General features: G+C 40.2%; 1 protein-coding gene across 1 annotated transcript in view; it reads left to right on the plus strand.

The window, feature by feature from the left end:
• The window catches only part of SETBP1 (SET binding protein 1), a 178,834-nt gene extending 161,531 nt beyond the window's left edge, over positions 1–17,303 (plus strand). Inside the window, exons 4-5 of the mRNA XM_044276296.1 lie at positions 9,360–9,518; positions 13,376–17,303. Of these exons, the coding sequence (XP_044132231.1) occupies positions 9,360–9,518; positions 13,376–13,857 (641 nt within the window). The 3' untranslated portion in view covers positions 13,858–17,303. The remainder of the gene's footprint in view (positions 1–9,359; positions 9,519–13,375) is intronic.
• Positions 17,304–27,744: the final 10,441 nt, after the last annotated feature.

Raw genomic sequence — 27,744 nt, forward strand, 5'->3', positions numbered from 1 at the left:
CAGATATCGGCACTATGCTACCCTTTATTGACAAAAACACACAGTAGGTAGTATATGACTTCCCACTATGTAAAACAATATACTTTATTACTGCCACCTAAATAAAAATACTGCCTCTTATGTACAAGAATATAAGTACTATAATACTGCCTCTTATGTACAAGAATATAACTACTATAATAAAGCCTCCTATATACAAGAATATAACTACTATAATACTGCCTCCTATGTAGAATAATATAACTACTATAATACTGCTCCTATGTACAAGAATATAACTACTATAATACTGTTCCTATGTACAAGAATATAAGAACTATAATACTGCCTCCTATGTAAAAAGGTATAACTACTATAATACTGCCTCCTATGTACAAGGTATAACTACTATAATACTGCTCCTATGTACAAGAATATAACTACTAAAATACTGCCTCCTATGTACAAGAATATACCTACTATAATACTGCCTCCTATGTACAAGAATATACCTACTATAATACTGCCTCCTATGTACAAGAATATAACTTCTATAATACTGCTCCTATGTACAAGAATATAACTATAATAATACTGTCTCCTATGTCCAAGAATATAAGAGTAGATTATAAAAATATAAGAAAATATATTGCATCTATTCCCCAACTCTTCTCTCTTCTCTACTTCCTGGTCTTGTCTCAATATACAGGATTTGCCCAAATAGTGGATGTGGATCACCAACACATCCACTTTTTGGCTGAACGGTTATTCCAGGCACCTCCTGTGTGAACTGGTCATCGTCAGAATGGGAGCATTGGTGCGGTTGAATATCTTTTCTGGTTTTGTTAATCCTCTCTAAGCCCAAGGCTACCTATTCCTCACCCCCCCCCCCCACCCCCCTAAGCTGGAAAACCAGTATACATGGATTGTCCAGGATTAGAAAAAACATGACTGTCTTCTTCTATAAACAGCACTACACTTATTTGTAGGTTGTGTCTGGTATTGCAGAGCAGTTCCAGTGAAGAAAATGGGGCTGCAACACCACACAAAAGGTGTGAAGCTATTTTTGAAAGTAAGCAGCCTTGCTTTTCTAAAGCTAACAACCTCCTTAGAAATTGGTCAAATTTTTTAGTCTTTCTTTAGATGCAGTACTTCAACTTAATGTTTCTAGGCTCTAGGTGACCCTGCCAGCTTGAATGTTCAACCAGCCCATCTTCTGGTCTACTGATAGATACTTTGATCATTACTGATACATACTTTGATCATCAAAAAACATATACAGGGTGCATTATGTCCTTATGTAGTCTTTATAGAAGTTTTTATAGCCACTTGTTATAACATGGAGTAGTGTTGATCAAGCACCAAAGGGCTCAGGTCGAACACCTCAGGATGCTCGGGTGCTCTACCGAGCACCCGAGCACAATTGGAGAACCCTAGCATTAAACCAGGCACCAATGCTCTAAAGAGGGGAGAGTGTCTGGTTCATAGGAAAAGGTCAGAAATTGATTGAAACACCACTAAAATGGTTTAGGAACAGTATGGGGAGGATGTCTGGATGCATCTTGGACTCCCAGATCGCTGATGGGAACGATGTTGCCCGAGTAGTACGCCACTTTTACAAACTGACAATAATACGCTCAAAACCGAAGCTAAAATCGATTTTAGAGGAAAAATTGTTAAGGAACATTCTTTCTTGTATATTTACTTAAAGTGCAAGTGCTGCCAAAAATTACTATGAAGAGGCACTCTGATACAACCTGTATATCACATAATGGAGGGCCTCATTCACATTGTGGCACAATTATTATGGTAGTAGGACTCCTACACTCATAAAGCCTATGCACTAAGTGAAAGGGATTCCAAAAATTACAAGGAACCGGCACTCCAATACACCCTTTATTACACATAATGGAGGGCATCATACACCCTTGAAAAATTATGATTGATTTGCCTGCTGGTGACCCTTAAAAACATTAGGAGCCAGGGCCTGCTTGTGACCCTCTAAAACATTACGGGCGAGGGCCTGCTGCTGAGCTGACCATCTAAAACATTAAGGGTGAGGGTCTGCTGCAGAGCTGACTCTCTAAAACATCATGCCCCTGCTCATTTTTGTATGGCACAGGTTGCAAATTGCAATTCTTTTGTCGTCCGCACTTTCCTCAAAAAAGCGCCAGACTGCGGAACACCTACCCCTTGGCAAGGGAGATTTCCGCAAGGGTGTGCTCTGGGGAACAGTTGTGGGCCTGTTTGGTGTGGCCCTCCTCGCTTTTGCCACCCCACTGCCTCTTCCAGCCTGTTGCGGTGCTGCGGATCCCTCCCCCTCTGTACTGCTGTCTTCACTTGCCACCTTCCAAGGTTGGGTCAGTAACTTCATCGTCCACCACCTCCTCTTCCACTTCCTCACTCTGCTCATCCTCCTGACTTGTTGACCTAATAACCTCAGTTAGGCCTCTTTCACACTACCGTTTTTTTTTTCCGTTTTGCGGTCCGTTTTTTGCGTTCCGTATACGGTCCGTATACGGAACCATTCATTTCAATGGTTCCGCAAAAAAACGGAATGTGTTCCGTATGCATTCCGTTTCCGTATTTCCGTTTTTCCGTTCCGTTGAAAAGATAGAACATGTCCTATATTTGTCCGCAAATCACGGTCCGTGGCTCCATTCAAGTCAATGGGTCCGCAAAAAAAACGGAACACATACGGAAATGCATCCGTATGTCTTCCGTATCCGTTCCGTTTTTTGCGGAACCATCAATTGAAAATGTTATGCCCAGCCCAATTTTTTCTATGTAATTACTGTATACTGTATATGCCATACGGAAAAACGGAACGGAACAACGGAACGGAAACGGAACCACAACGGAAGCAAAAAACGGAACAACGGATCCTTGAAAAGCGGAACGCAAAACACTGAATTCAACATACTGTAGTGTGAAAGAGGCCTTATTGACAACTGTGTCTCATCCTCCTCATCAACCTCTTGAGACACTAATTGCCATTGACTTATTGCCAACTGTGTCTCCTCATCATCATCCACCTTGTGAAACACGAATTGCCATTCCCCACCGTCATGTTCTTGTGACTGTGGATGCTCAAGAGTTTGGGAATCAGGGCACAAGATCTCATGTCCCTCTTCAAGCGGGCTTTTCAAGAGGCCCAAATGAAGGAATGTGCTGAAAAGAGTGTGGGATCACTTGTTTGGCCAGACTCTCCATGGTGGGAGGAAGGAGGATCAGGGTGAGGATTGTGTTGACCAGACTTTTGGCTACTGAGACTAGACTTAGTGGAAGATAGGATGGTGCTTAACCAACTGGAAGCATTATCTGCTGCAATCCAACCGACCACCTGGTCGCACTGATATGACTTCAAGAGAATTGTCCTGCGCCACCCTGCAAATTGGGACATGAAGCTAGGCATCATGGATGATTGTTTTTTATGTGCTCTGGCAGCAGGCACAGTTTCAATGCGCCCAGGGCTACGGCCTCTGCGAGCCCCATAAGCATCACGGCCACTTCCCTGTCCCTTACTGCTCCCCTTTTTCATATAAAATGTTATATATGCTTGAAAGTATGTCACACATACAGTAGCGTAGGATTTGTAAGTGTATGCACCAAAAAAATAAAAAAAGGTATTATAGGGAATGTAACAGATATTTGGGATGTGGAAACGTTACACAGGAGATGTACCGCAGGTTTTGTCACTGTCCGCAGCGGACACCATCTGCGGAAAAAGTACACTGGATTTCACAGATATTTTTTGGATGTGCACACGTTACACAGGAGATGTAGCGCAGATAATGTCGCTGTCTGCAGCGGCCTAACTATTGCACGCTATTTAGGGCAGGATGCGCTAAAAATAGATATTGCTGCTACCACACACAACAATAGTCCTTAAAAAGACTTTTGGGTCTCTGATACGATTTTTAGCTTAAAAAATATATAAATTCACTCCCTACACTATCTTTTCCTCCATCAGCACAGCTCTCCCTGACTAGCACTGAGCCGAAAACGTAGCAGCCAACAAACGTGCGGGGAGGAAACTCGAGCAATTCGGCCAAATACCTCCATGTGCCGAGCATCGAGATGCTCGAGCCGAACTGGTGTTCGGCCAAGCATGCTCGATCAACACTAACATGGAGCCTTCTACTTGGAAGAAACATTTATTCCTGAACAAGCAACCACATAATAAAGTATGGTTTGATGTCCTACTGTTTTTAAGAAACCTACTGTTGTCCTTTTTGGGCCTTCACAACCTCTTGACCTGGATTGCTGCCAGACTTTATTTATGTTGGACTTTAGTCAGTTAATTGAAGCTTAAAGGGCTGAAACATATAATCACTGGGAACCTGACCAACAGGAACCCACCGTTTACCAGAACGGAAGTTCCAAAGTCTTCTGTGTTAATGGAAGCAGAGATGTGCATGACCACTGTTCTATACACTTTTCTGTTATTTTGAGGACCCTGCAGTTGCCCTCCCTCTCCCCCCTTCCCCACCCAGCATTCAGACTATCCTGTGTATATGTGATAAATGTTGCTTATGGAAATCAGTAGTCCAGGATTATAAAAAAACATGTCTGCTTTCTTCTCAAAGCAGTGCCATATCTGTCCACAGGTCTTGTCCAGTATTCCAGCTTGGCTTCACTGCAGTGAATAGGATTAAGTTGCAGTACCACATGCAACCTCCTGTCATGTGTGGTGCAAGCAGAAATCTACCCTATTAATCTAATCTTGGGTAATTTATTTAGAAATCTCCAGTAAAGAATACTGAAGTATGTGGAATGATGATGGTTTGGGGTCTTATCTTCCTATGTTCTTAATGAGCGACCTTCATGTGTTGCGCAGCGTTTTATTACTATGAGGAGAAGTGAGTTAGTGGTAGAAGCGCTGCCTCTGGACACAGTGAAATTGATAAGCTGCTGAATAAGCTTGGGTTTATTAACTGGGAGTTCATCACTATCTTGGTGCTCATCTAATTCCTGAGAGGGTTTCAAAGCTCTCATCACCGTGTTCATTCTTCTAAGTGAGTGGCTTGCCATAAGGAACATGGGGGCGGGTGGAAGTTATGTAATGACTCTTCTTAGAAGGTTTACTGTGAACAAGGTAAAATGTTGAGCTCTTGAGATTAAAAGCTGTGTGCTTCTTAAAACGTACAATGAAAATACGGCTGTGATGTAGATTGTTTGCACAGAGAACCTAATCCATTACCAGAGTTGGTTCATTACTGGGTTCCTTAATGATAAAATTCTAGACTTTAATTTTTTAGCAGTAAATCCTTGAAGATCAGGTATGATAGGGATGAATGACTTTCCTAACTATCACACCTCTTTATTTTAGGGTTGACATGTTCTCCGAATACCTAAAGAACCTCCGCATGCTTCCTGTCATTGACTTGAGGTTTCTGTGCTATAAACTTCTACCTTTGTATTATAGCACTAAACATGGTCTATCATTGATGTTTGATATTTCTATTTTTTTAGCTTTAATTATTTTGTCTTAAAGAGGATGTGTCATCAAAAAATAACCTATTGTTTAAATCAAATTTCTAAAGAATTGTTAGTGGAAATCCTGAAATCTTTTCTTTCTAATGGCCACTGAGCCTTATCATAGGCTGATACTGTCCTGTAGAGATCTCTTCTCAGCAGTCATGTCATTATGATTCCAGGCTTGACAATGTCAGGTAGCACCTATATACACAGTACTGTGCAAGCATTTTAGGCAGGTATAGGGACAATACTGCAAAGTAAGAATTATTTCAAACATAGAAGTGTTAATAGTTAATTGATAAAAAATAAAGCGAACAAAAGAGCAATCTAAACCCAATCAATACCTAAAATTTTTGCACAGGACCCACGATTCACAATAGGTTACCACCTCACCTCCCAGAGCATGCCCACAAGGCTATAGGTGCTTATTGTCCAAGCAGCTGCTGTAAAGCATATCTTAGTGCTTAATCATGAACAGAAAATTGAATTTCAAAAAAGCTGCATTTGCAAAATAAAACAAAAAATATATGAATTTTTCCACATATAATTCTCAGAATTGTCAAGCAGGAGGACAAGGTCTATATGAAATCTCCTTACATTTGCCTGTTGTACCTGTTTCAGATGTGATGAATTGTATTCTCCTCTAGCCTTATCCATTGGATGGTATAGATTCCTACATGTTGTACCTTTTAAACATGTTGTGTCAAAGAAACGCATGACAGCCCTGCAATAAAACCTCATCTTCTCTGCACTTTATGGTGACAGGCGTTATTACCAGAATCCATCATCTGGTTTCTACAAGATTAATGGAGATGAAATGAATAATCGAGACTTTCAGCAACATCCATTATGTTGCCATTCTGCTCAAACTGCTTTGCTGAGTCAGTCCTTCCATAAAAACAACTTCTTCCAGTATCTGTGCACTTACCTTGTTTTTTATGGTGGGGGAAGTAGGAAGAGCAAGCAATTCTAGATTGACGTAGCTAATACTATTGCAATACTCTAGTGATCCAGCATCCAGGAGGCCACAGTGATAGTAGGTTATATGATTTTCTAGACACCTGTTCAAGGTAGAACAGTGGCTCAATGCTACCTTGCCAGGGTTTGAATCTAAGGCCCCTTGCAGACGAGTGTGTCCGGATTAGATCCAGATGTGTTGCAGTGAAAACTGCGCAATTTTGCAAGCAAGTCCATTCAGTTTTGTTTGTGATCGCATTCAGTTGTTCAGTTTTTATCGCACGGATGAAATGCGATTTAATGCTTTTTGCATGAGCGTGATTAAAAACTGAATGTTTACAAACAACATCTCTTAGAAACCATCCATGAAAAACACAGCGCATCCACACTTGCGATTTTCACTCAGCTCTATTCACTTCTATGGGGCCAGCGTTGCGTGAAAATCACTGAATATAGAACATGATGCGATTTTCACGCAACACACAAGTGATGCGTGAAAACCAATGCACATGTACACGGCCCCATTGAAATTAATAGCTCCGGATTCCGAGCGTGCGCAATGCGTTCTCATCACGCGTTACACTCGTACGGAACACTCGCTCGTGTGAAAGGGGCCTAAGGAAGAAACAAATCAATTTTCTATGAAGTTTGCTTTGTGTGTATAAGATATGGAGATTAGATTGTAAACTCCTGGGGGCAGGAGCTGAAATAAAGGTAGCCATACACCATTAATGGCTCTCAGCTGAAAGCTCCTTTGGCTGGCAGATTTTCTCCTGACTTCTCTATACACATGCATGCTAAACTCTATTGAGGGTACATGAGATCTCAATAGGGAAAGTAAAAAGCTTGTAAGCATGTTGTAAGCCAACAGCCCAATCCTTCTCTTGCCTGATACCTGCCATCGAGGATAAATGGGAGTTCCCCATACACATTTGTCAGCCTGTCCAGCAAGTTTGGACAACATTTATGGTTTAAGAGTGATCTCATGAAGACAACCTCTATCCGTATGCCCTATCAGGTTATATGGATACTAGACGAGGGGTAACCCCCCGCCCCAATCTATAAGCCAGAGTTACCAGGATTGCTGACTGACTGTCTTGCGATGTCTGACCACATAAGGCTTCCCTTGGGGGTATGCCCCAGTGGCTACATGAAGTGGGGTTGTCTAATGATAACAGTAGAGGAAAAAAATAAAGAATTGATCATGTAAGAATTTAAAAAAAAAATTAGAAAATTATATTGATCTTATTTATCTTCTTATTGACCTACTATTACTAGTGTTCAGACGTGACTAGGACTAAACACTTGGCCCAACCTTCTGATTTCAGTTGGATCAGCCGACCATCTAATGTGTACAGGGTCCTCAGGACTCTTATCCTGATGGCAGATGCTGGCAGTGATACAGATCAAGTAGTTGGATGTCAGCATACATACTTAATACTTTTGTTCTTGGGGAGCTAAGTCACCAGAGCTGGGACACCTGTTTGGCCAACAACTACAATATGGAATATGCCTGGCCAAGGTATCAAGTCAGGTCTCATATGGGCAGGGATATTCAAAGTTCACATGTGCAATGGGCTTTGTACACTGGACCATTCTGCCACCACTTGGACTTTGGTTATGTGTATTTAAACTATATATACAGTACCTGTATTCAGCAGACTAGTCAACACCATGTTCTCACTGCTTGTAGATAGCCATGCTATTGATGTAAAGCGGGTGTTCTTCTATCTGTTTCAATATAATCTGGTCCTCCAGGGACTGCAAAAACCTCTTTGACCTCTAACATCTCATCTAGTCAATAGTACGGCTGTTAGAAGCCACAGCCTGCCAGGGAATCTCATTTCTGAGTGGTTTTAACCTTCATCCTATATATCCATATCCATGGTAACAAGTAACTAGCCCTTAATATGTGTATTAAATGGTTGATATATGGAAGGTGAGGGAACTCGCAGCAGACAAAAATCTTATTTGTTAATGTCATATTATAAAGTATGTGAAGTATTTGATTTTTGGACATCTCCTAAAAGCAACATTCTCATGGAATCTTTATAATTTATACTATTGGGACATCATGGAGGATTTATTTTGATTTTGATATGTGAAGTGGTGTTTAGGAGACCTTTTTATATGAAGAGCTACAATTGGATTCCCATCTGTTGGTATTTGGATAAATTGGTCTATAGGTCATTAGAGACTGGGGACCTCAGTTCGCTGCTAAGTATAAATTTTTTGCATAAAGAAACCATGCTTGAGTAATGTAATAAGAACTACTATTAGAAGACCATTAAAAAAGCCCCTCAATCACCATTGTATGATAAATCTAGAATCCAGAGTGAGAACTGACAGATTATACAGGTGCTTAGACTTTCCTTTTTTTTTTGTATAATAATACCATGTATAGGTTATTTTAGGGCAAACTTGAGCCACCTGGAAAATGATATTGGCAACAAGGGCTATTGTGATAGTGGAATTTGGTGCTTTAAAAAAATTTAATGTCTTTGAGAGAATCACCCACAAGTCTAAAATCCATCACAGATACCTGGTCGTAGATCAGTGGTGGTCTTTTCAAAGAGGACATAAATTAGAGAAGCTTCACTGTAAATAATAGGTATTCTATTATTGCAGTATTCCTGTAGTCCAATAGGTGTCAGTATAAACTATCCCTCCATTGTGTTATTTTTATAATCCTTTCATAATCATGTTTTCAGGGTTTTTGAAATGATATATTTAAATTTGTTTTGATGTTTTGTTTTCTCTTTTTTTTTTTTTTTTTCGTTCCCCCCCCCCCCCCCCCCTCCATCTGTGCTATTTTGGAATTGTTTGGAGCCAAAATGGATGCACATCTCCATTGACTCTTATTTGTTTTTTAAAGGATTTATCCTCTATAATATAGGGAATCATTGAAATGGATATTGATTTTGGTCCTTTTTATCTTTCAGGTTTAACAAGTGCTCACCAGAAAGCTGATCAGCTGTCTCAGCATAATAAAAATGAAACTACTTCTTCCAACAATATGACCAAAAGGAAGCCAGCAGCAGTGTCTGCATCCGTGCCTCCAAATCCTCTCTTAACCTTCTTCTCATCATCAAATGAGACCGGTCAGTATGAATTCTAGTTTGACGTTTTTTCTTTTTTTCTTTTGTGGACTCCAGTGGGAGTCCAGTGGGTGGTCCTCCTTAATATTTATTTACTGTATATATTGCGCCAACATATCCCACAACACTTTACAATCAGAAAGTACAAGCAATATCATACATAGTAACAAACAAGTCAACAATTAAAACAAGAGGGCCATGCTCATAAGACCTTGTAATGGTCGAGCCATCTTATCAAAATATGGGATTACATAGAAAACTGCATGAGCCAGTCACCAGCCGGTATCTATACATACACTTACTCATATAGGGAAGCCTGTAGGACCAGCCGCTGGATTGTTAAGGCTAGAATGTGCAGAGGTTTAAACGGTAAAGTACTAGTTATTCATGACCTTTTCCTACTTAGTTGTACTGTATATCGATCTGCTTGGCAACTTCTGCTGTATGACCAGCCATATTTTATTTTCAAAGAGATGGTTTCCCTTTAACCTGACTACAAGGACACCCCAATATGCTCAATCTAAAGAAGCTTTTCACTCTATGTTTTTAACACTATGTGGTGCTATGTATATTATTATTCTACAGGTCTGAATGATCTTGCCATTAGTTTTGTTTGTTATGGACCCATTTTTGGTGGTCCTATGTGGTCCTGCATGGTACTGCAAGCAAACTATCAATGATTTTATAGTAAAAAATTACCTGAAGACAGGGGTGGACTGGTAACTTAAAGTGGCCTTGGAAAAAAATCTAAAAGTGTCCCTATGTGGTAGGCAGGTCCAAACTGACAGACGGCCTACACAAGTAGGCGGGGACAACAGAAGTAGACAGGGCCTGCAATACTATAATGTAGCACAAAATACTACCACCCTTATTCAACTGTAACTGTCCTGATTTCAGGAGGAGCCGCTGGCCCGGTGCATGAGTGCTCGATGCTCCTAAGTTAATGCCGAGAGCATCAGATCATTATGTATTAGGCCAGTAGCTATGAGGAGAGCTTGGGGGTCCCCTCAGAAATTTCCCTGTTGGGTCCAGTTCCACCCCTGCCTGAAGAGTTGTATATGAGCTACATGAAATGACTGGCTGCTAAGCAGGTACATGTATACTAAATGGATTAGATGTCTTTATCTTTACAAGTGATAATCAGTCACAACTAAGTCCATAATTGACTATAACAGTGCTGAGAAAAATATTGTACTCATTCTGACAGATTTATTATGCAGATATTTTTTCTGTGCTTATTTTGGATGTAACGCCTAGCTTTTCACTTTTGTTTGGAAACAGACTTGGAGCACCTTAATTATCTATGGTGCTTCGAGCTTAGTTCTTTAGAACCATGGGGTCCTTGCATTACATGAAGAATTAAGGGCTCATGCCCACGAGCCTAACAGGCACTGGCAATGTGTACTCCGTATCATGCATGCAGATCCATTGAATTTAAATGGGTCCACATCTGCCAGATATGACCGAAGATAGGGCTTCACCTATCATTTTGCAGTGTGGAGGCACGGATCGGAAGCCCATGGAAGCACTACAAAGCATGAACATGTTCTATCTTTGGCCATGAGTTGCGGATTTCGGACCCATTAAAGTCATTGGGTCCACATCCACAAGTGGAGTGCACACAACTGGTGCACAGGCATTAAGCAAGTACACGCATGGGCATGAGCTCTAAAGCAGTTTTACAAGATTAGAAAAGTTTGGCTAATTTCTTCCATAAATAGCTGCTCACTCTTGCCTATGAGCGGGCGGACTGGGAACTTAGTGTCCCTGAAAAACTAAAAACTAAGTGACCCTATGTTGTAGGAGGGTTGACTGAATACAGGCCAACTGAAGTAGGCAGGGCCTGCAATACTGTAGTGCAGCACAAAATACCACCCCAGTCGAGCCAAATACCACAGTGTAGCACAAAATACTGCCACCCTAACCACAGTATTCGGCTGTCCTGATCATGATTCACCAGCATTTAGAGCTACGATCTGCCATTAGTTGCTATTTTATTAGCCTGTATATATCATTAAAACTTGTTCTACTTATCCAAAATATTCATGTGGGAAAATTGAGAAAAAAATCTCATAAGGAGTGCAAATTAAAATGTTGAGTTTTATCTGCAGTCCAGATGTTGGGATAATTTGGTGAAATATACAAGAAACTGTTAATGGGGAAATTGGACTGCAGCACGAGTTTCCTGTAATTAATGAAGATCTCTTTGAAAACGTCTTCACTGAAATGAAATCTGCAGTCTGAGCCCAGATGTTATTCAGAATATCTTTCCTTCAGAATGCCCCAAGGCGAAACAAACTGATAAACTGCATAATGAGCTTTAACTAATTAAGAACAAACTTTACTTTTAACTTTTAATATCTTAACTGGACGCAGTGTTTGTAACGCATGGACGCCGGTAGTTTTGGTTTGGCATGTGGAAAAGTATATTTTCTTATTCAGTAGATCAGCCATCCTTAGAGCCTATTTACTTTTTCACATCTGCTTGCTCTCTTTAAATTTTGAGAGCTGCAAGTTGTATATCACACTGCTACAATCCTAAAATGGGCCTTTAGACATAAGTGGGGAAATTTAGATATACTATTGTACTTTACATTATAAGAAATAGTATTTAAGATTAGATAGATAAGATAGACTAGGGCTACTGTAGAGCATTGAACTATATGTGCATGTTGCTGATGTCCTGTTTCTCCTTAACAGCACAACTAGGGGTTAGGAATAATATTACAAGTAAAATAAGTGGATCTCATAAACAAAACTCCTGCCTTATTAGGAAATATGGACATAATGAGGGAGGCTCCACAGCTTGGGAGTCCTCGCTATCTGCTGTAACATAGAGCCACTTTACAAGAGAGGCTCTGATTCTTGTGGACTCTACTACTGCATAGATAGGCGTTCATGTGAATGGCTGCCATGTGATGCTGCATTTCCTTTGCAGTGGCTGCTGCTTCACCTGGAAACATTAGCTATATGCTTAGGAAGGATAGGTTGCATTCTGAAAGAGGTTTTCTCTGATAAAAACCCCCTTTTTTAATACAAGGCATAGTCGTCAATTGTATTGTCTGGTTTATAAAACCAATTTTTAAGTACCCTTTAAGAAAACTTAGAATTTATAGAGTAAGGATAATTCAGGACACTCACCTATTGGTCAGAATGAATGGCAATAAGCATCTTTTTCTATCTCTCAGGGGGTCCAAAAATCCCATTAATTACAGTAAAACTGCGTAATGCTTCACTGTGCTTGTGAGGGCATTTCGTGAGAATTGAACACTGGGTCTACATTCCCTCACAGCTTATAAACTCGGTAGTGGAACATTCGGTGATCTACCTTCTAATAAACAAGGATTGTCTAAAGTGGACTTTAAGGGTAAATTCACACAACGATTTTTGTAGAAGGAGTTGAACCAGATTTTCTTGAGGGATTTTTTTCAGCTAAAGCCAGAAGTGAGTAGGAAGGAGAAGGACAAGTCCTAACTTTATATTGCTGATTCCCTTCGAATCTGCTTCTGGCTTTGGAAAAATCGGCTTCAAAACGTCCTCCAAAAAACTCTGTGTGAACCTACACTAAATCAAAATTCTTTTTAAATCAAGTTCCATAATCTCACATGAACACTGAAAAGTAACAGAATTTCAAACTTACATTTTGATTGCTGCTCTATCTCTATCTATTGTTTAATTTCCTCGAAGCAATTCTTATAAATTGCAACTTCTCCATATTTACTTTCACCAGTTTTGATAAGTAAAATTAAGGGTCAGTGCAAAATTCCATATGCTGCATAATAATATAGCATATGACTTTTGTTTAAATGCAGCTGTTAACCATAGTTTATTCACAAAATAATCTTTGTTTTTCCTTACAGCCAACTTCTCACTCCGAAATCGTTTCAAGAGAAGTGAGATCGAAGAGATCCAAGGTGAAGTGAGGAAAATGTGCAACTACAACAAAATTCTCTCCACCAAAAAGAATATGGATCATGTGAACAAAATTCTAAAGGCCAAGAGGTTACAGAGACAATCTAAGACGGGCAATAACTTTGTGAAGAAGAGAAGAGGACGCCCAAGAAAGCAACCAGTCTTGTTTGACGATGACTTTAGAGACCAAATGCCTGTTCTGGAGAAATGTGTGGACCTCCCCAATAAACGAGGCCAAAAGTTCCATTCGCAGGAACCAGAGGGGAACAAGCAAGACACAGTCATGGACACCATTGAAGCAGTCATACATATGGCAAGAGAAACTCAGAATTCTCGAGTGCCAAGAAATGGAAAGAGAAAATTGATTGAGGAGGAGGTGAAGACAAAAAGACACAGAAAGAGGAGAGGGGAATCTGAAAATAACCCCTGAGATCACTACAGACTTATGTACAGTATAATCAGGCCAGCTATTGATGTAAAGGGTAGAACCCCCTTGAAAAGCTGCAGCAAATGTTTTGCTTCTTTTTGTTCCTCCCCTTAATTTAACCTGAAATTACAAAACAATTTCTTTGTACTACAGTTAATGTACAAATCTCTTGGCACTAGATTTGTACCTTTATGCTATACCATATTGAATTGTAAAAAAAAACTTGTGTTGGGTAGTCAGACTAGGTAATGTTATATTCTCCTCCTTTCGGGTATCCCAACAGAAGGTTCTCAGAAATTTCACACACAGTACAATAGATTTGTGGTACTAGAACTAGCCAGTATTCATAATGCAAAATACCAAGAAAATGCTAAATTATATTTTTCTAAGTCCTGTCAGTTTCCCCATTTTCTCATCCCAACACTTTAATTTAGAAAATGTGTGCATTTTTTTTTTTACCTGTTTTCTACCCTATATATCTAAACTTCCCTCCCCTGCCTGAACCCTTTTATTACTCAAGGGTGGGTTTAATTAACTCCTTATAGGCTCATCAAAATGCACTGGAGACTGGCTAAGCGCCATAGGAAAAATAGTTCTCCTTAATTTTAGTTTTTTTTTTTACCTTTAAACCTGGAGATAGTTTAACAAATGTACAATCTATTCAATAACTTTAATTTCCAACTTAATTTTTGAAGACTGCAGGACCCTCACTGTTGTTTTTTTTAAGAAGTTGAACTATTAAGCATGGAAATGTCATACCCAACAGGTTGCCAACCTAATTTCAATGGAAAAAGAGAAGTATTTTTTATTTTAAGCAATTACAGAAAAGACTGTATACCTGAACAACTACTAGAATGATGGCATAAGTATTGATAGTTGTTACAGTGAAGCAAGTGTTCTTATCTTAAAAGTAAAACTATAGAATATCATAACTGCAATTCATCACACTTTAAGCCACACTGGGAAGGAGAAACCCCAAATTGTGGTTGCCTTAATAAAGTTTTTTTTTTTCTCTGCTGTATATAATGTAACTACCATTTTTCAGTCTGCATGATGGCAAACTGTCTGTGACTTAAAGTCTGTCTTTTGGTCCGTTAGCTATTGATATAAACGTAAGCGAGCAACTGATGTTGAGGCTCAAGAAAAAAAAGAAAACAATAAAAATACTCAAGACAATGATTCTCCACCCAAATTAATTCAACAAAATTTGGATCCGATGGTAGCTAAATACTATATACCAAACCTAGGGTCTTCAGTTTTTGTGAGAGTCTCACAACATCTGCTCAACCACAAATTACTTTATTATAAACCATTCTTTTCAAAGTAGAAACTTGGCTTGTTCTTTAAATACTTACTAAAGATTAGAAATTTTAATCTGTTAAAAATGCACTTACATTTTTTTAAATTCTTTAGCATTTTTTTTAATATACATTTTTGGTAACCCATTACCTACAAGTGATTATAATTTTTTTTTTCATACTGTTTCTGCCATGGAAATAAATCCAGGGCTTATAAAAAATTACTTTTAGAATTTCAAAATTTGTTTCTGCACAGCATTTATAGAATTCCCTTCTCACTAAACCAAAAATACTGACGGATTTATCACTTTGAAAGTATTGTAAAAAAAAGGAAATAAGGATTCAATACGTTTATAATTACTTGAGTCATCATAATATTGAGGACAAGATCATTACTTGCCTACTTCGTAGTATCAATGAATAATCTGCTTCTTCACATTCCTCGCAGACAGTGATACACTTTCTTGGGCCATCTTGAAAGCCATATATAATAATAATAATAATAAATAATGTACAGACGCCCTCAGGGCCACAGAGATTATCTAGTATTTAATAAATCGTGGCATGTCCAGTTCCATAGTGAATATTTTTGAGAAAATAGATGTTTCACTTGTGATACAGGTGGCTTCTCAATCTCAGGTGCAAGATTATTGACTATTTCGATTTTCAAAATTTTGGTTCCACCAACTTCAGATCACCCATGGAATTTTATTTTTCTCCAGGGCCAATTAGGTAACTACATATGCACTACAGAGGCCCCTCAATAGCTCATGTAGCTGTACTTGTCTTTTAGGATATGTATGTTTTAGGCTTTATTTTATTTTTTTTTACCAGTCTGTTTGTATGAAGACTTTCTCGCACATTTTTGCTTAAAGGTTTAATATTTGCCAGTAAACTCATTGCAGAGTACAAGGAATGTTTTTTTTTTTTTTTTTTTTTTTGTTAACTGTATATAATAAGCATGCTAATGGTTTCAAATAGCTTCTCACAGTGTTATTGCATTTTGGTTTTTGCTTGATAGAAATGGAAGATATAAGGTGACGATCAAGTAACTGGCTGGATATCCATAATATCAAAAGCAGAAAGTTCTCAAACTGTACAGCTCGTATATTCAGTGTCTACATCTCAATTGGGCTCCTGGGTTTCGCTACATATCTATTCAGTGCTAATTTTTATTTTTATTTTTCATTGTAATGTTGCATGTCCCTAAAAACGAAAGATTTTAATTTTGGTATGATATATATATATATATATATATATATATAAAAAAAAAATCTCATTTTACTTTTTATTTTCATTTTTTTTGCAATCGGTTGCTTACTGACAGGCTCAGATGTCAATGAATCTCTGTTGTACCCATTAAGTAAAATATAGTTCCCAGTTCAATTCAAAAGCACATTTCTGCCCCTTCCCCTCCTCCGTTTAATAATTCCCATAAAAGTCTATATTTACACTACGAGGAAAGAAAGACATTATATTCATATGTCAATGAGCTGCCAATCTATCGACGTTGGGGGTGTCGCGTTTCATTCCCACGTTGCTGTTTTTTTTTTCTAAGCTATTTCTTAAGTAATGCACATGAAATGTTATATATGTATATATTTAAGGAAAAAAAAAACGGGGCACAAAATTGTTTTTCAAGTCGTGCTGGCTAATTTTTAGTTTGTATTCATAAGTGGTTTTTAAAAGCCTTTTTTAAAGTGTACTTGCATGTTCTACTTTGATTGTATGTAAACATATTTTAGAACAAAAAAAATGTATTTGTATTTTATTGAATATAGAGACAAGAAGAAACTTGTACATTGTTTGAAATGTTCTTTTTGTAACAGTTTTTATTCATGAAGCATTTTTGTACATTTAAAAGCAAAAAAATGAAAAAAAAAAAACTCAACAAAATGAATATAAAATTGCTGTTATATGATGCATAGGTACATCAGGCATGCTTTCTTGTCATGCTACGTCATGATCCTAGATGTTGGTTTTTAAACTTTTTTTTTTTTTTTTCTAAAAGAAAGCTCAGTTTTTTCGCTGCCGAATCAGGTTAGCGGTATAGAGCACTTAACTAAAAGAAAAAAAACTACAAAAAAATAATAATAATCCTATTCATATGTTATTCATTGTGTGAAATTAAATGAATTCAATTCAGACTAATTTATAGTGTGGATTCTTTGACTTTACGTGACAATTTATTTGTTTGTTTTTTTATTGACAGGTCTATATGATCTGTATTCTGAAATTGGCTATGCATGGGCTAAAAGCACTAGCAAGAGTAGAAATAGTAGAGTAGAAATATGCAGTTACACATTGGCCTTTCCAATAGTTTTTCCTCTTATAATGTGCGAGTTGTCATAACTTTGAGGTCGTCTACTCGTTTACTGTTGAAGGCTTATTCTCAGGACAGGCCATCAACCTCTGATCGGAGGTGGTCCGACACACACCCCTGCTGACCAGCTATTCTGCAGTAGCATCAGCACTAGAGATACATGGTTTCTTATATTCTGTAGTGGACAGAGCTAGTTAAAGAGGACCTTTCAACACTCCTGACACATCTGTTTTAATAGCTTTATGTATTCCCCATGTGATAACAAATCTGGAGCATCTATTCTTATGGCTCTATGTTGTGCCGTTCCTTTATTATTTCTACTAGAAGTTATGAATTAATTGCTAGCAGTCTGCAGTAAGGGCACAGAGGGGAGGTAACCAGTTGGTGGGGTGTACCAGCACACATGAACATGGAGGCACTGACTGGATAGAGTGAGTCTGCATAACAATAGATGCTCCAGAATTGTTATTACATAGGAAATGCATGACACTATTAAAACAGGCATGTCAGGAGTGGTGAAGGGTCCTCTTTAATGCACCGTTGTTCCCATTGAAGTGAATGGGAGGAGCACTGCATTTAGAAACAGTGCTCTGTAGTTTTGATGAAGATGCTACTACGGAACAGCTTATTTGGGGAGCAGGTGTCATCCCCATTGATAAGATATTACTAGATTATCCTTAGGATAAGCCATCAATATTAAAGGAATGGACAACCCCTTTAAGCTGTCCATACAGTTTAGACAGCTGTCAACTGTAAGCTTGTTCGTTTGACCAAAAGTTATTCCCCAGACTCCACCATAAACATGAACAAACCATGGGGCATGTTAAAGTACTTTATGACATGTCTGATCCTTCTTTCCCCCAAACATGTTCTGTCTCGGAGAGTTGGGAAAGCCGCATACACTTTAGCCAGTCAACCAGTCCTGTCAAAATCAGTCTAACTCTAAACTCTAACCTAATATGTGTGGGCAGCTTTATACTTTGAAATCAGTTGTCTAGAATCTCTAATTGATTTAACCGTGTAAAAAATAAAATAAAATCCTGATCCATAAAACTTGGGCCCAGGTACAGATTTGAACTTCATTGGCTAAGAATTCTTTAATATTCTCTAGGTGTTGGTTTTTGAGCGCACACAGTTACCATGAAGGTGTTTTCTGAGATTGGAATAACAAAAGGACTCACCTGATAAATCCACTACTATTCTGGGGCTCTCCACCGGTCTTTGCTTACTTTGCTGCAGCAACAGTGTGAGAATCTATCTATGTGACTCCTGCAATCTATGGCCTCAGTGGTCTTGAGCTGTGCACCACCATGATGGGCGGTAGAGGTAGAAAACCAGTCAGTATCTGGTGTGGCCACCATTTGCCTCACGCAGTGCAACACATCTCCGTCGCATAGAGTTGATTGTGGCCTGTGGAATGTTGGTTCACTCCTCCTCAATAGCTGTGCAATGTTGCAGAATATTGGCAGGAACTGGAACACGTCTAGTGAGTATACTGGTCATGCAAGAACTGGGATGTTTTCAGCTTCCAGGAATTGTGTCCAGATCCTTGCAATAGGGAGCCGTGCATTATCATGCTGCAACATGAGGTGATGGTCACCCACACAAAGCCACACACGCTGTCTGCCATCTGCCCTGAACAGTGAAAACCGGGACTCATCCATAAACAGAACGCCTCTCCAACGTGCCAGACGCCATCGAATGTGAGCATTTGGCCACTCAAGTCAGTTACGACGACGAACTGCCGACCCCGATGAGGACGACGAGCATGTAGATAAGCTTTCCTGAGACAGTGTCTGACAGTTTGCGCAGAAATTCTTTGGTTATGCAAACCGATTGTTGCTGCAGATGTCCGGGTGGCTGATCTCAGACGGGTGGAGGTGAACATGCTGGATGTGGAGGTCCTGGGCGGGTGTGGTTACATGTGTTCTGCGGTAGTGAGGCCGGTTGGATGTACTGCCAAATTCTCTAAAAACGCTTTGGAGATGGCTTATGGTAGAGAAATTAACATTCATTGCATGGGCAACAGCTCTGGTAGACATTCCTGCAGTCAGCATGCCAATTGCACGCTCCCTCCAACGTCGCATTGTGCTGTGTGATCAAACTGCACATTTCAGAGTGTCCTTTTATTGTGGGAAGTCTAAGGCACACCTATGCAATATTCATGCTGTCTGATCAGCACCTTGATATGCCACACCTGTGAGGTAGGATGGATTATCTTTGCAAAGAGAAGTGCTCACTAACATAGATTTGTGAACAATATTTGAGAGTAATGGGTCTTTTGTGTATGTAGAAAATGTTTCAGATCTTTGAGTTCAGCTCATGCAAAATGGGAGCAAAATCGAAAGTGTTGCATTTATATTTTTGTTCAGTGTATATTTCATCCTAATAAATAAACAGCCACAATATCTCACCAATTTTTTTATGCATGTTCTATAGTTCTCTCAACTTCAGTTCTCAAGGTCCCAAACGGGTCACGTTTTCAGTGTGTCCTCAGTTCTCTGGTGGTTTTTGTGGTTGGTATAGCTGAGATCAAAAAAAGTCTCTCTACACTAGTAAGTATAAATGGCACAGGGTACCTACCCTGGTACAGATTTTGCATTGGGTCTTAGATCCAAATTGCAAGTTCTCTGAGAGTCAACACCTTATATATTGGCTTCCTGGATGCTTTTGAGCAGAAGTTCATTTTGTGTAAATGAAAATATAAATATAATATAAATATTTTTTGGGAATTCTGTTAGAATCAACATTTTATAAACCAACTTTACTGAATAGTGTCTCCGATTGCAGTGCGACTGAAACATTTGGGTCTATAGCTGCCAGATTCTCAAAAATAGCATATTCCTAAATTTGTACACCTAGGAAAAAAAGGTTTGAGGATCTCTATTATGCTCTGTTTTAGCACCGTATCCTCCATAAGAGACATTTTGTTGAGCAGATGGCACATTAGTCACATTTCTGGCTTCTAGCTCACTCACATAGAGTTCTAGTGACATTTCTATTAGGGATGAGCGAAGCGAGCTTTAGATGCAAGATCCAAAGTCGTTTCCCTCCAAAATCCGTTTTAATGCTGTACGGAGATCAGTTTCCATACAGCATTAAAATGTATGGGCTCCAGCAGGGTGAAGTCAGTTATTCCTAAAGTCTCGTGAGACTTCGGTGAATGACTTCAGGATTAGATTTTTGAACTTGAAAATCATTTTAAAACTTTGTACTGAGGTACCAATCTGTACTGTAGGCAACTTTGACTAATGGTTTTCGCGTTTAATAATCAAATACCAAAGTTATTAACTGAAGTATCGCGAGACTTTGGTGAAAATTCACTTTGCCTCGCTGGTGCACTTACATTAAGGTTTTTAAAACATGTTTTAAGAATTATTGGTGATGTTTTTTTTTTTTTTTTACATTTCCAGGTCACAATCTGTAGAAATCCTAAAATACAGCTGTTTTGACACTGACCACGAAGCTGCACAATAGGCTAACACTTTTTGCTCTGTGGACATCACTTCTCGGCAGTCATCTCATGATCATCACAGGCAGGATTACAACGACGTGTAAGATGAGATGACACAGAATACACCATTGACAGTGGGTGACATCACAGCTTATCTTTCTCCCCCTTTCCTGCATAGCGACCTCTGCACAGGTCACAGAGAATGCCCTTAACATACTCCTATGCAAGTCAATAGGGTAGATTAATCGAAAATGGTGTAAAAGAAAACGGGCTTAGTTGACCAGAGCAAACAATCAGATTGCACCATTCGTTTTTCAAAGGCTCTCAGATCAGAAGATGAAAGTTAGAATCTGATTGGTTGCTATAGGCAACTAAGCCAGTTTTACTTCACCCCAATGACTGACCTCCAGAATACTTTTTCCCCTGTGGTCCATGTGGAAGCCTCTGAATGTTGCTAATAGTAGTTCAGGCAAGATGGCTGCTGTCACAAACAAGGGATCATTTTAACACACCCTACTGCACTCAACCACCGTAACCAGGGGTAATGCCACTTCACAGCTAAATCTCAAAATCAACCCACACTCAGGTGGCCACTTGAGCAAAACATTTCCCCAATCAGTCCACACACCCATGAACACACTTGCTGCCACCAAACACTTTATTACAAACAAAGTTTTAGGCTTTTATGTGTAAAAGGTACAGTACTTAGCTGCAAAAAGAATGAAATACATTGTGATGGCTGGTCTGGAGACCTTTTTGATAAAGTTCTTTGTCTGTCTAGTGATTAAAGAGCATTGGTCAGCAGTGTCAATCCTATTAAACTAGGCATAATGCCCAGTAGGGTTGATGTGTAAAACATTAACACAGTTATGTAGATCTGTTCCTGATTAACGTCACTCTTTATTAATGTGTAAATTAGGTCTTCAGAGCTCTGAGGGGCATGAACTTATTCTGTGGAGCATCAGAGCTCCTCTGCTCTCCAATGATGACCGGTCATCTTATCCAGCCCAGTAATCTTGCATCTGTTTGGCAAATATGCAGTAGATCTGCTTCTTCTTGCCCAGCATTACACAGGACTTCTGCACATGCGCATGTGATGTCGTCATCCATCCGGAAGAGAAGATTAGCAGATTTGATTCTTCAGGTGGATGGTGATATCATCAGCACATGTGCAGTTGTCATTTGCAATTCCACGCATGCTCATGCAGAGATAGTGTAATCTGTAGTACAGAGGAGAGATTACAGGGCCAGACAAGATATCTGGCCCTGTCCAAAAAGGCTGGTGTGACTATCCTAGCAGAGCAGTTCTGATGCTCAGAGGGGAAGTTCCAATACCGTGGACCCCCACCGATCAGCTGTTTGAGAAGACACTGGCACTCCTGTGAGCACCGCTGCCTCCTCACAGCACCATATATTGTATAGCGGCTGTGTTTGGTATCACACTCATTGAAGTAAAGTGGGAGTGAGTGTAATACCATGCACAGTTGCTATGCAATGTACAGCACTGTGCTTCGTAAGCACGGAGAAGGATGTGGCGCTTATAAGAGCAGTGATGCCTTATCAAATGGCTGATCGGCGGGAGTTCCGAGTGTCTGACCTCCATCGACCAGATACTGATGACCTATCCAGAGGATAGATCATCATTATAAAAAAATCCTGGAAAACCCCTTTAAAATATTTTGTTGTTGTGTATTGTATTCCTACTGGTATGGACCTCAGCTTTGTTTCCTGACTACACCCCTGCCAAGCCACTTGGTACACTTATTACTGTTAGTGGTACTCCTGACTCCTTATGATCTCTGGACTGTTTTTTTCTTGACTTGTTGCTTCCTGTCAGATCTCTACAGTGAGGAACCTCTGCTCCGTTCCTGATCACAACACAGTAGTTCCTGACAAACCTCTGATCCCAGCTGTTTAATCCTTTGTGTCCTTGCAGGGTGACACTTCAGTAGCCAAGGACTATTCACTACACTACTCACAAAAAGTTTGAGATATTTGGCGTTTGGGTGAAATTTATGGAAAACTTAAAAAGTTCATGCTACAGTGATATTATATCATGAAAATAGGGCATTTAAGTAGAAGCATACAATGACGATTTCCTCATCTCAAGCAATTTATTGAAACAAAAGCCAAAAACAGTGGTGGGTTTAGCACCACAAAAAAATGTTTCAATAACTTGTCATGTGGTCTTGAGCATGAATTACAGCTTGACAATGACATTTCATGCTATTCGCAAGTCGACTTTTTGAAAGCTGAGGCATGGCATCCCAATCTTCTTGAAGGGCAGCCCTCACGTCATTGAGGTTCTGGGGTACAGAGTTACGAGCCTGTATACGGCGACTCAGCTGATCCCATAGGTGTTCAATGGGACTCAGGTCTGGAGAAAGTGCAGGCCACTCCATTTGAGGTAACCCAGTCTCCAGCAGCCGTTTCCTAATGATGCAACCTTTATGAGCTGGTGTATTGTCATCAATGATTAATGATGTTATTCAAGTAGTAAGGCTTGTCACTGTACCATTCACAAAGTGTAGGGGCAGCTGGTGACAACAGTGGCTGATGCATAGCGCTCTCCTTGACGTCTCCAACATCGTGGTGGCCATCATTTCTGCTCAGCATGAATTGACCTTCATCAGTGAACAGCAGTGAGGCCCACTGGTCCCTCGTCCAGCGTAGATGCTCCTTGGCAAGACAATGACGCCTGTGCTTGTTGGTGTGGTCAGGTTACGGTACCCTTGAAGGTCATCTAGTACGCAGATGACGCTGATGTAAACGGTTTCAAATGGTCTGACGTGACACTTGGATGCTTCTCACCTCCCTTAAATATGCCTGTAGTGTGGTCTTCATCATCCGATTCTGCAGGGCATTGTTCACAATGAAGCTGTCATCAGTATGGGATGTGGCCAAAGCATGCCCACTTCTATGCCTTTCTGTGTTTCTTCCAGTCTCTCTGTATCTCTATTGCAAGCTGCTGATGACACTCTGTGGCCACTTCCATCTGAGAACATCCTGCTTGAAGCCTTTCAATGGCAAGTTACTGTTGATCAATTGTTAGGTGTTGTCTTGGTCTCATGATGTCAAGGAGAACTATTAAAATACCAATTCTAATTGAACCAGGAAATTTATTGGGCGATTCATGGATCAAGCACCTGTTGTGAATGTTGCTGTTAAGCTCCTTGTTAGAGAACAGCAAGTTGTGCAAAAATACTGAAACATTGAACAGTTGGACATGTGCCCTCAAAAGTTTAGAGAAGGTCACATTAAGTTCACCTGTAAAGGTTCGCATGCATTTTAGGTTAATTCTGAAATTTCACCCACAAGCCAAATATCCATAACTTTTTGTGAGTAGTGTATCTCTTAAGTCCTTGCTACTGATGGCTTGATCTCAGATTGTGTAACATCCCAGAGTTATGTTACTAAACTCTTTTTCCCCGCTACTATTTGTTGGTAACATGTGCCTTGTCATCTAATGTAAATTTTATGTAATATTCCTCACAAATGTGCATTTTCTAAGCCTGTTACAAGTATTTGCTGTAATTTTCATATACACCAGTAGGTGGCAGCAATGTGTCAGCAGGACCTTAGTGTCAGTTTAGTGTTTTTTAAACTGGAACAGTTTATTCCAGTTTAGCTCCCCCCTCTTTGAGGAGGTGTGGAATGTTCCCACATCCTGCCTCATGGGGAGGAGAAGGAAGTTATAGTTAGTGTGTGCCAGCCACCCCGGCTAGGGGAAGGCTGTGCTGGTAGGAGCTCCCAGTTCTAGGGATCCCAACCTAGGATCGAGTCTCGGATGAGACCAAAGATCTTCATCCCCAGTCTGAGCCTTCAGCCTCAGCTGGTTGACAAGCAAGCAGCACCTCCAGATCTCCAGGAAGAGTTAACTGTGAGTAACTATCCAGAGACCAGGAGAAGCTAAATTCCTCCTCAGCTAGTCAGTCCCATACACAGCAGAAGATAGACAGAGCAGAAGACAGATTCCTGCCATATTCTCCAGGCACATGATAGAATCAGAAGAGATAGTAATCTCTGCCATACATTGCCAATACCTGCTGGGACCCAAGACTATTGCTGTATCTCATGTGGATTAATGTTGCCTCCAGTAAAAACAAGTTGAATTATATTTCAAGTCTGGATCTCATTTACTGCTACTAAAACCCTCGATTACTCCTACTAGCAACACACTCATTTATTGCAAGTGAGCCAGGATCCAGGAGTCCAGCCATACCAAGGTAGGAGACACCGTTGACACTATACCTACTACTACACAGAGACATTATACCACTCTGGCATTCCTAACCTGGTACGTGAGTTGCAACATCTTAAAGGGCCATGAGACTGTACCCTGCACATGCTGCAAATGGTGTCAGAAACAAAAACTATAGACTTATATACCCATATCCGGACCCACTGCATAATTTGGCATCTGTGTAACCATACCACGGTCTTGCTCATTGCAATTGTCTATTAGATAGAGATGTAAGCCAGGATTTTATTTTAAATCTGACAATCTTGGCTTTGAAAGAAGACCAGGATCAAGACTTTAGCAAGTTGGAGCCCTTAGAAACTAGTCCCAGTGAAAGCTGCATATACCTGAAGCTCGCACTCCTGACCCAATTTCTAAGAGTTGTACCTCGTGATCCTGAGATTGTCAGCTTTAAATTAAGAACTGGCTTACATCTCTAGCAGATACACAGCCTGAGATATGCCAGAGTACAACATCTCTCCCCTTCAACCGGCTGTGATGTCAGCCAGTGTGAAGGAGGAGAGACGGGCCAGTAGGGGACCTGCTCACAGGCTGTACAATATATATAAATATATACATACTAGCAGAATGACCCGGCATCGCAAGGGTATATTTCATCTATTTCATTTAACCAGCTCCCAACCGCCTAACGCAGGGATGCGTCCTGTGGGCGGTCGGTCTGTTCCTCCTTGATGCGCCAGCGCATCATCTCGCGAGACGCAAGATTTCCTGCGAACGCGCGCTCACAGGAGCGCGCGTTCACAGGATCGCAAGGTAAACAATTTGATCTACAGCCTGCCAGCGGCAATCATTCGCTGGCAGGCTGTAGATGCGATTTTTTTTAACCCAAAAAAGGTATATTAGACGCTGTTTTGTTAACCGCATCTAATATACCTACTACCTGGTCCTCTGTTGGTCCCTTTTGCTTGGATCAACCACCAGAGGACACAGTCAGCTCTGTAAGTAGCACCAAGCACCACACTACACTACACCCCCCACGTCACTTATTAACCCCTTATTAACCCCTGATCACCCCATATAGACTCCCTGTTCACCCCCCTGTCATTGATCACCCCCCTGTTAGGCTCCATTCAGATGTCCGTATGTGTTTTGCGGATCCACGGATCCGCAAAACACGGACACCGCGGATCCGCAAAACACGGACACCGGCAATGTGCTTTCCGCATTTTGCGGATCCGCACATTGCCAGAACTATATAGAAAATGCCTTTTTTGGTCCGCAATTGCGGACAAGAATAGGACATGTTCTTTCTATAGGCTCTACAAAAACCGCAGTGTTCGCCCGATCAAGCCTGATCTTGTGCGCACACTTGCGTTTAGTCCGCCCCACCGCAGTGACAGAAAATTCTTACAAAGTCTCATATTCCACTAACTTGTGACAAAAAATAAAATCTCACATGAACTCACCATACCCCTCACGGAATCCAAATGTGTAAAATTTTTTAGACATTTATATTCCAGACTTCTTCTCACGCTTTAGGGCCCCTAAAATGCCAGGGCAGTATAAATACCCCACATGTGACCATATTTTAGAAAGAAGACACCCCAAGGTATTTTGTGAGGGGCATGGTGAGTTTATGTAAAATTTTATTTTTTGTCACAAGTTAGTGGAATATGAGACTTCGTAAGAGAAAAAAATAATAATAAAAATTTCCGCTAACTTGTGCCAAAAAAAAAGATTCTAGGAACTCGCCATGCCCCTCACAGAATACCTTGGCGTGTCTTCTTTCCAAAATGGTATCACTTGTGGGGTATTTATACTGCCCTGGTATTTTAGGGGCGCTGAAGCGTGAGAAGTAGTTTGGAATCCAAATGTGTAAAAAATGCCCTGTGAAATCCTAAAAGTACTCATTGGAATTTGGGCCCCTTTGCGCACCTAGGCTGCAAAAAAGTGCCACACATGTGGTATCGCCATACTCAGGAGAAGTAGGGCAATGTGTTTTGGGGTGTATTTTTACATATACCCATACTGTGTGTGAGAAATATCTCTGTAAGTGACAACTTTTTAATTTTTTTTATACAAAGTTGTTAATTTACAGAGATATTTCTCTCACCCAGCATGGGTATATGTAAAAATACACCTCAAAACACATTTCCCTACTTCTCCTGAGTACAGCGATACCACATGTGTGACACTTTTTTGCAGCCTAGGTGCGTAAAGGGGCCGAAAGTCCAACGAGTACCTTAAGGCTTTACAGGGTTGCTCACAATTTAGCCCCGCCCAAAATGCCAGAACAGTAAACACACCCCACAAATGACCCCATTTCGGAAAGTAGACACCCCAAGGTATTCGCCGAGGGGCATATTGAGTGCATGAAAGATTGAACTTTTTGTCACAAGTTAGCGGAAAGGGATACTTTGTGAGAAAAAACAAAAAAAGAATAAATTTCCGCTCACTTGTGTCCAAAAAAAAAACTTCTATGAACTCGCCATGCCCCTCATGGAATACCTTGGGGTGTCTTCTTTCCAAAATGAGGTCACATGTGGGGTATTCATACTGCCCTGGCATTTTAGGGGCCCTAAGGCGTGAGAAGAAGTCTGTAATCCAAATGTCT

The sequence above is a fragment of the Bufo gargarizans genome, chromosome 1 (assembly GCF_014858855.1).
Source record: "Bufo gargarizans isolate SCDJY-AF-19 chromosome 1, ASM1485885v1, whole genome shotgun sequence".
Classification (NCBI taxonomy): Eukaryota; Metazoa; Chordata; class Amphibia; order Anura; family Bufonidae; genus Bufo; species Bufo gargarizans.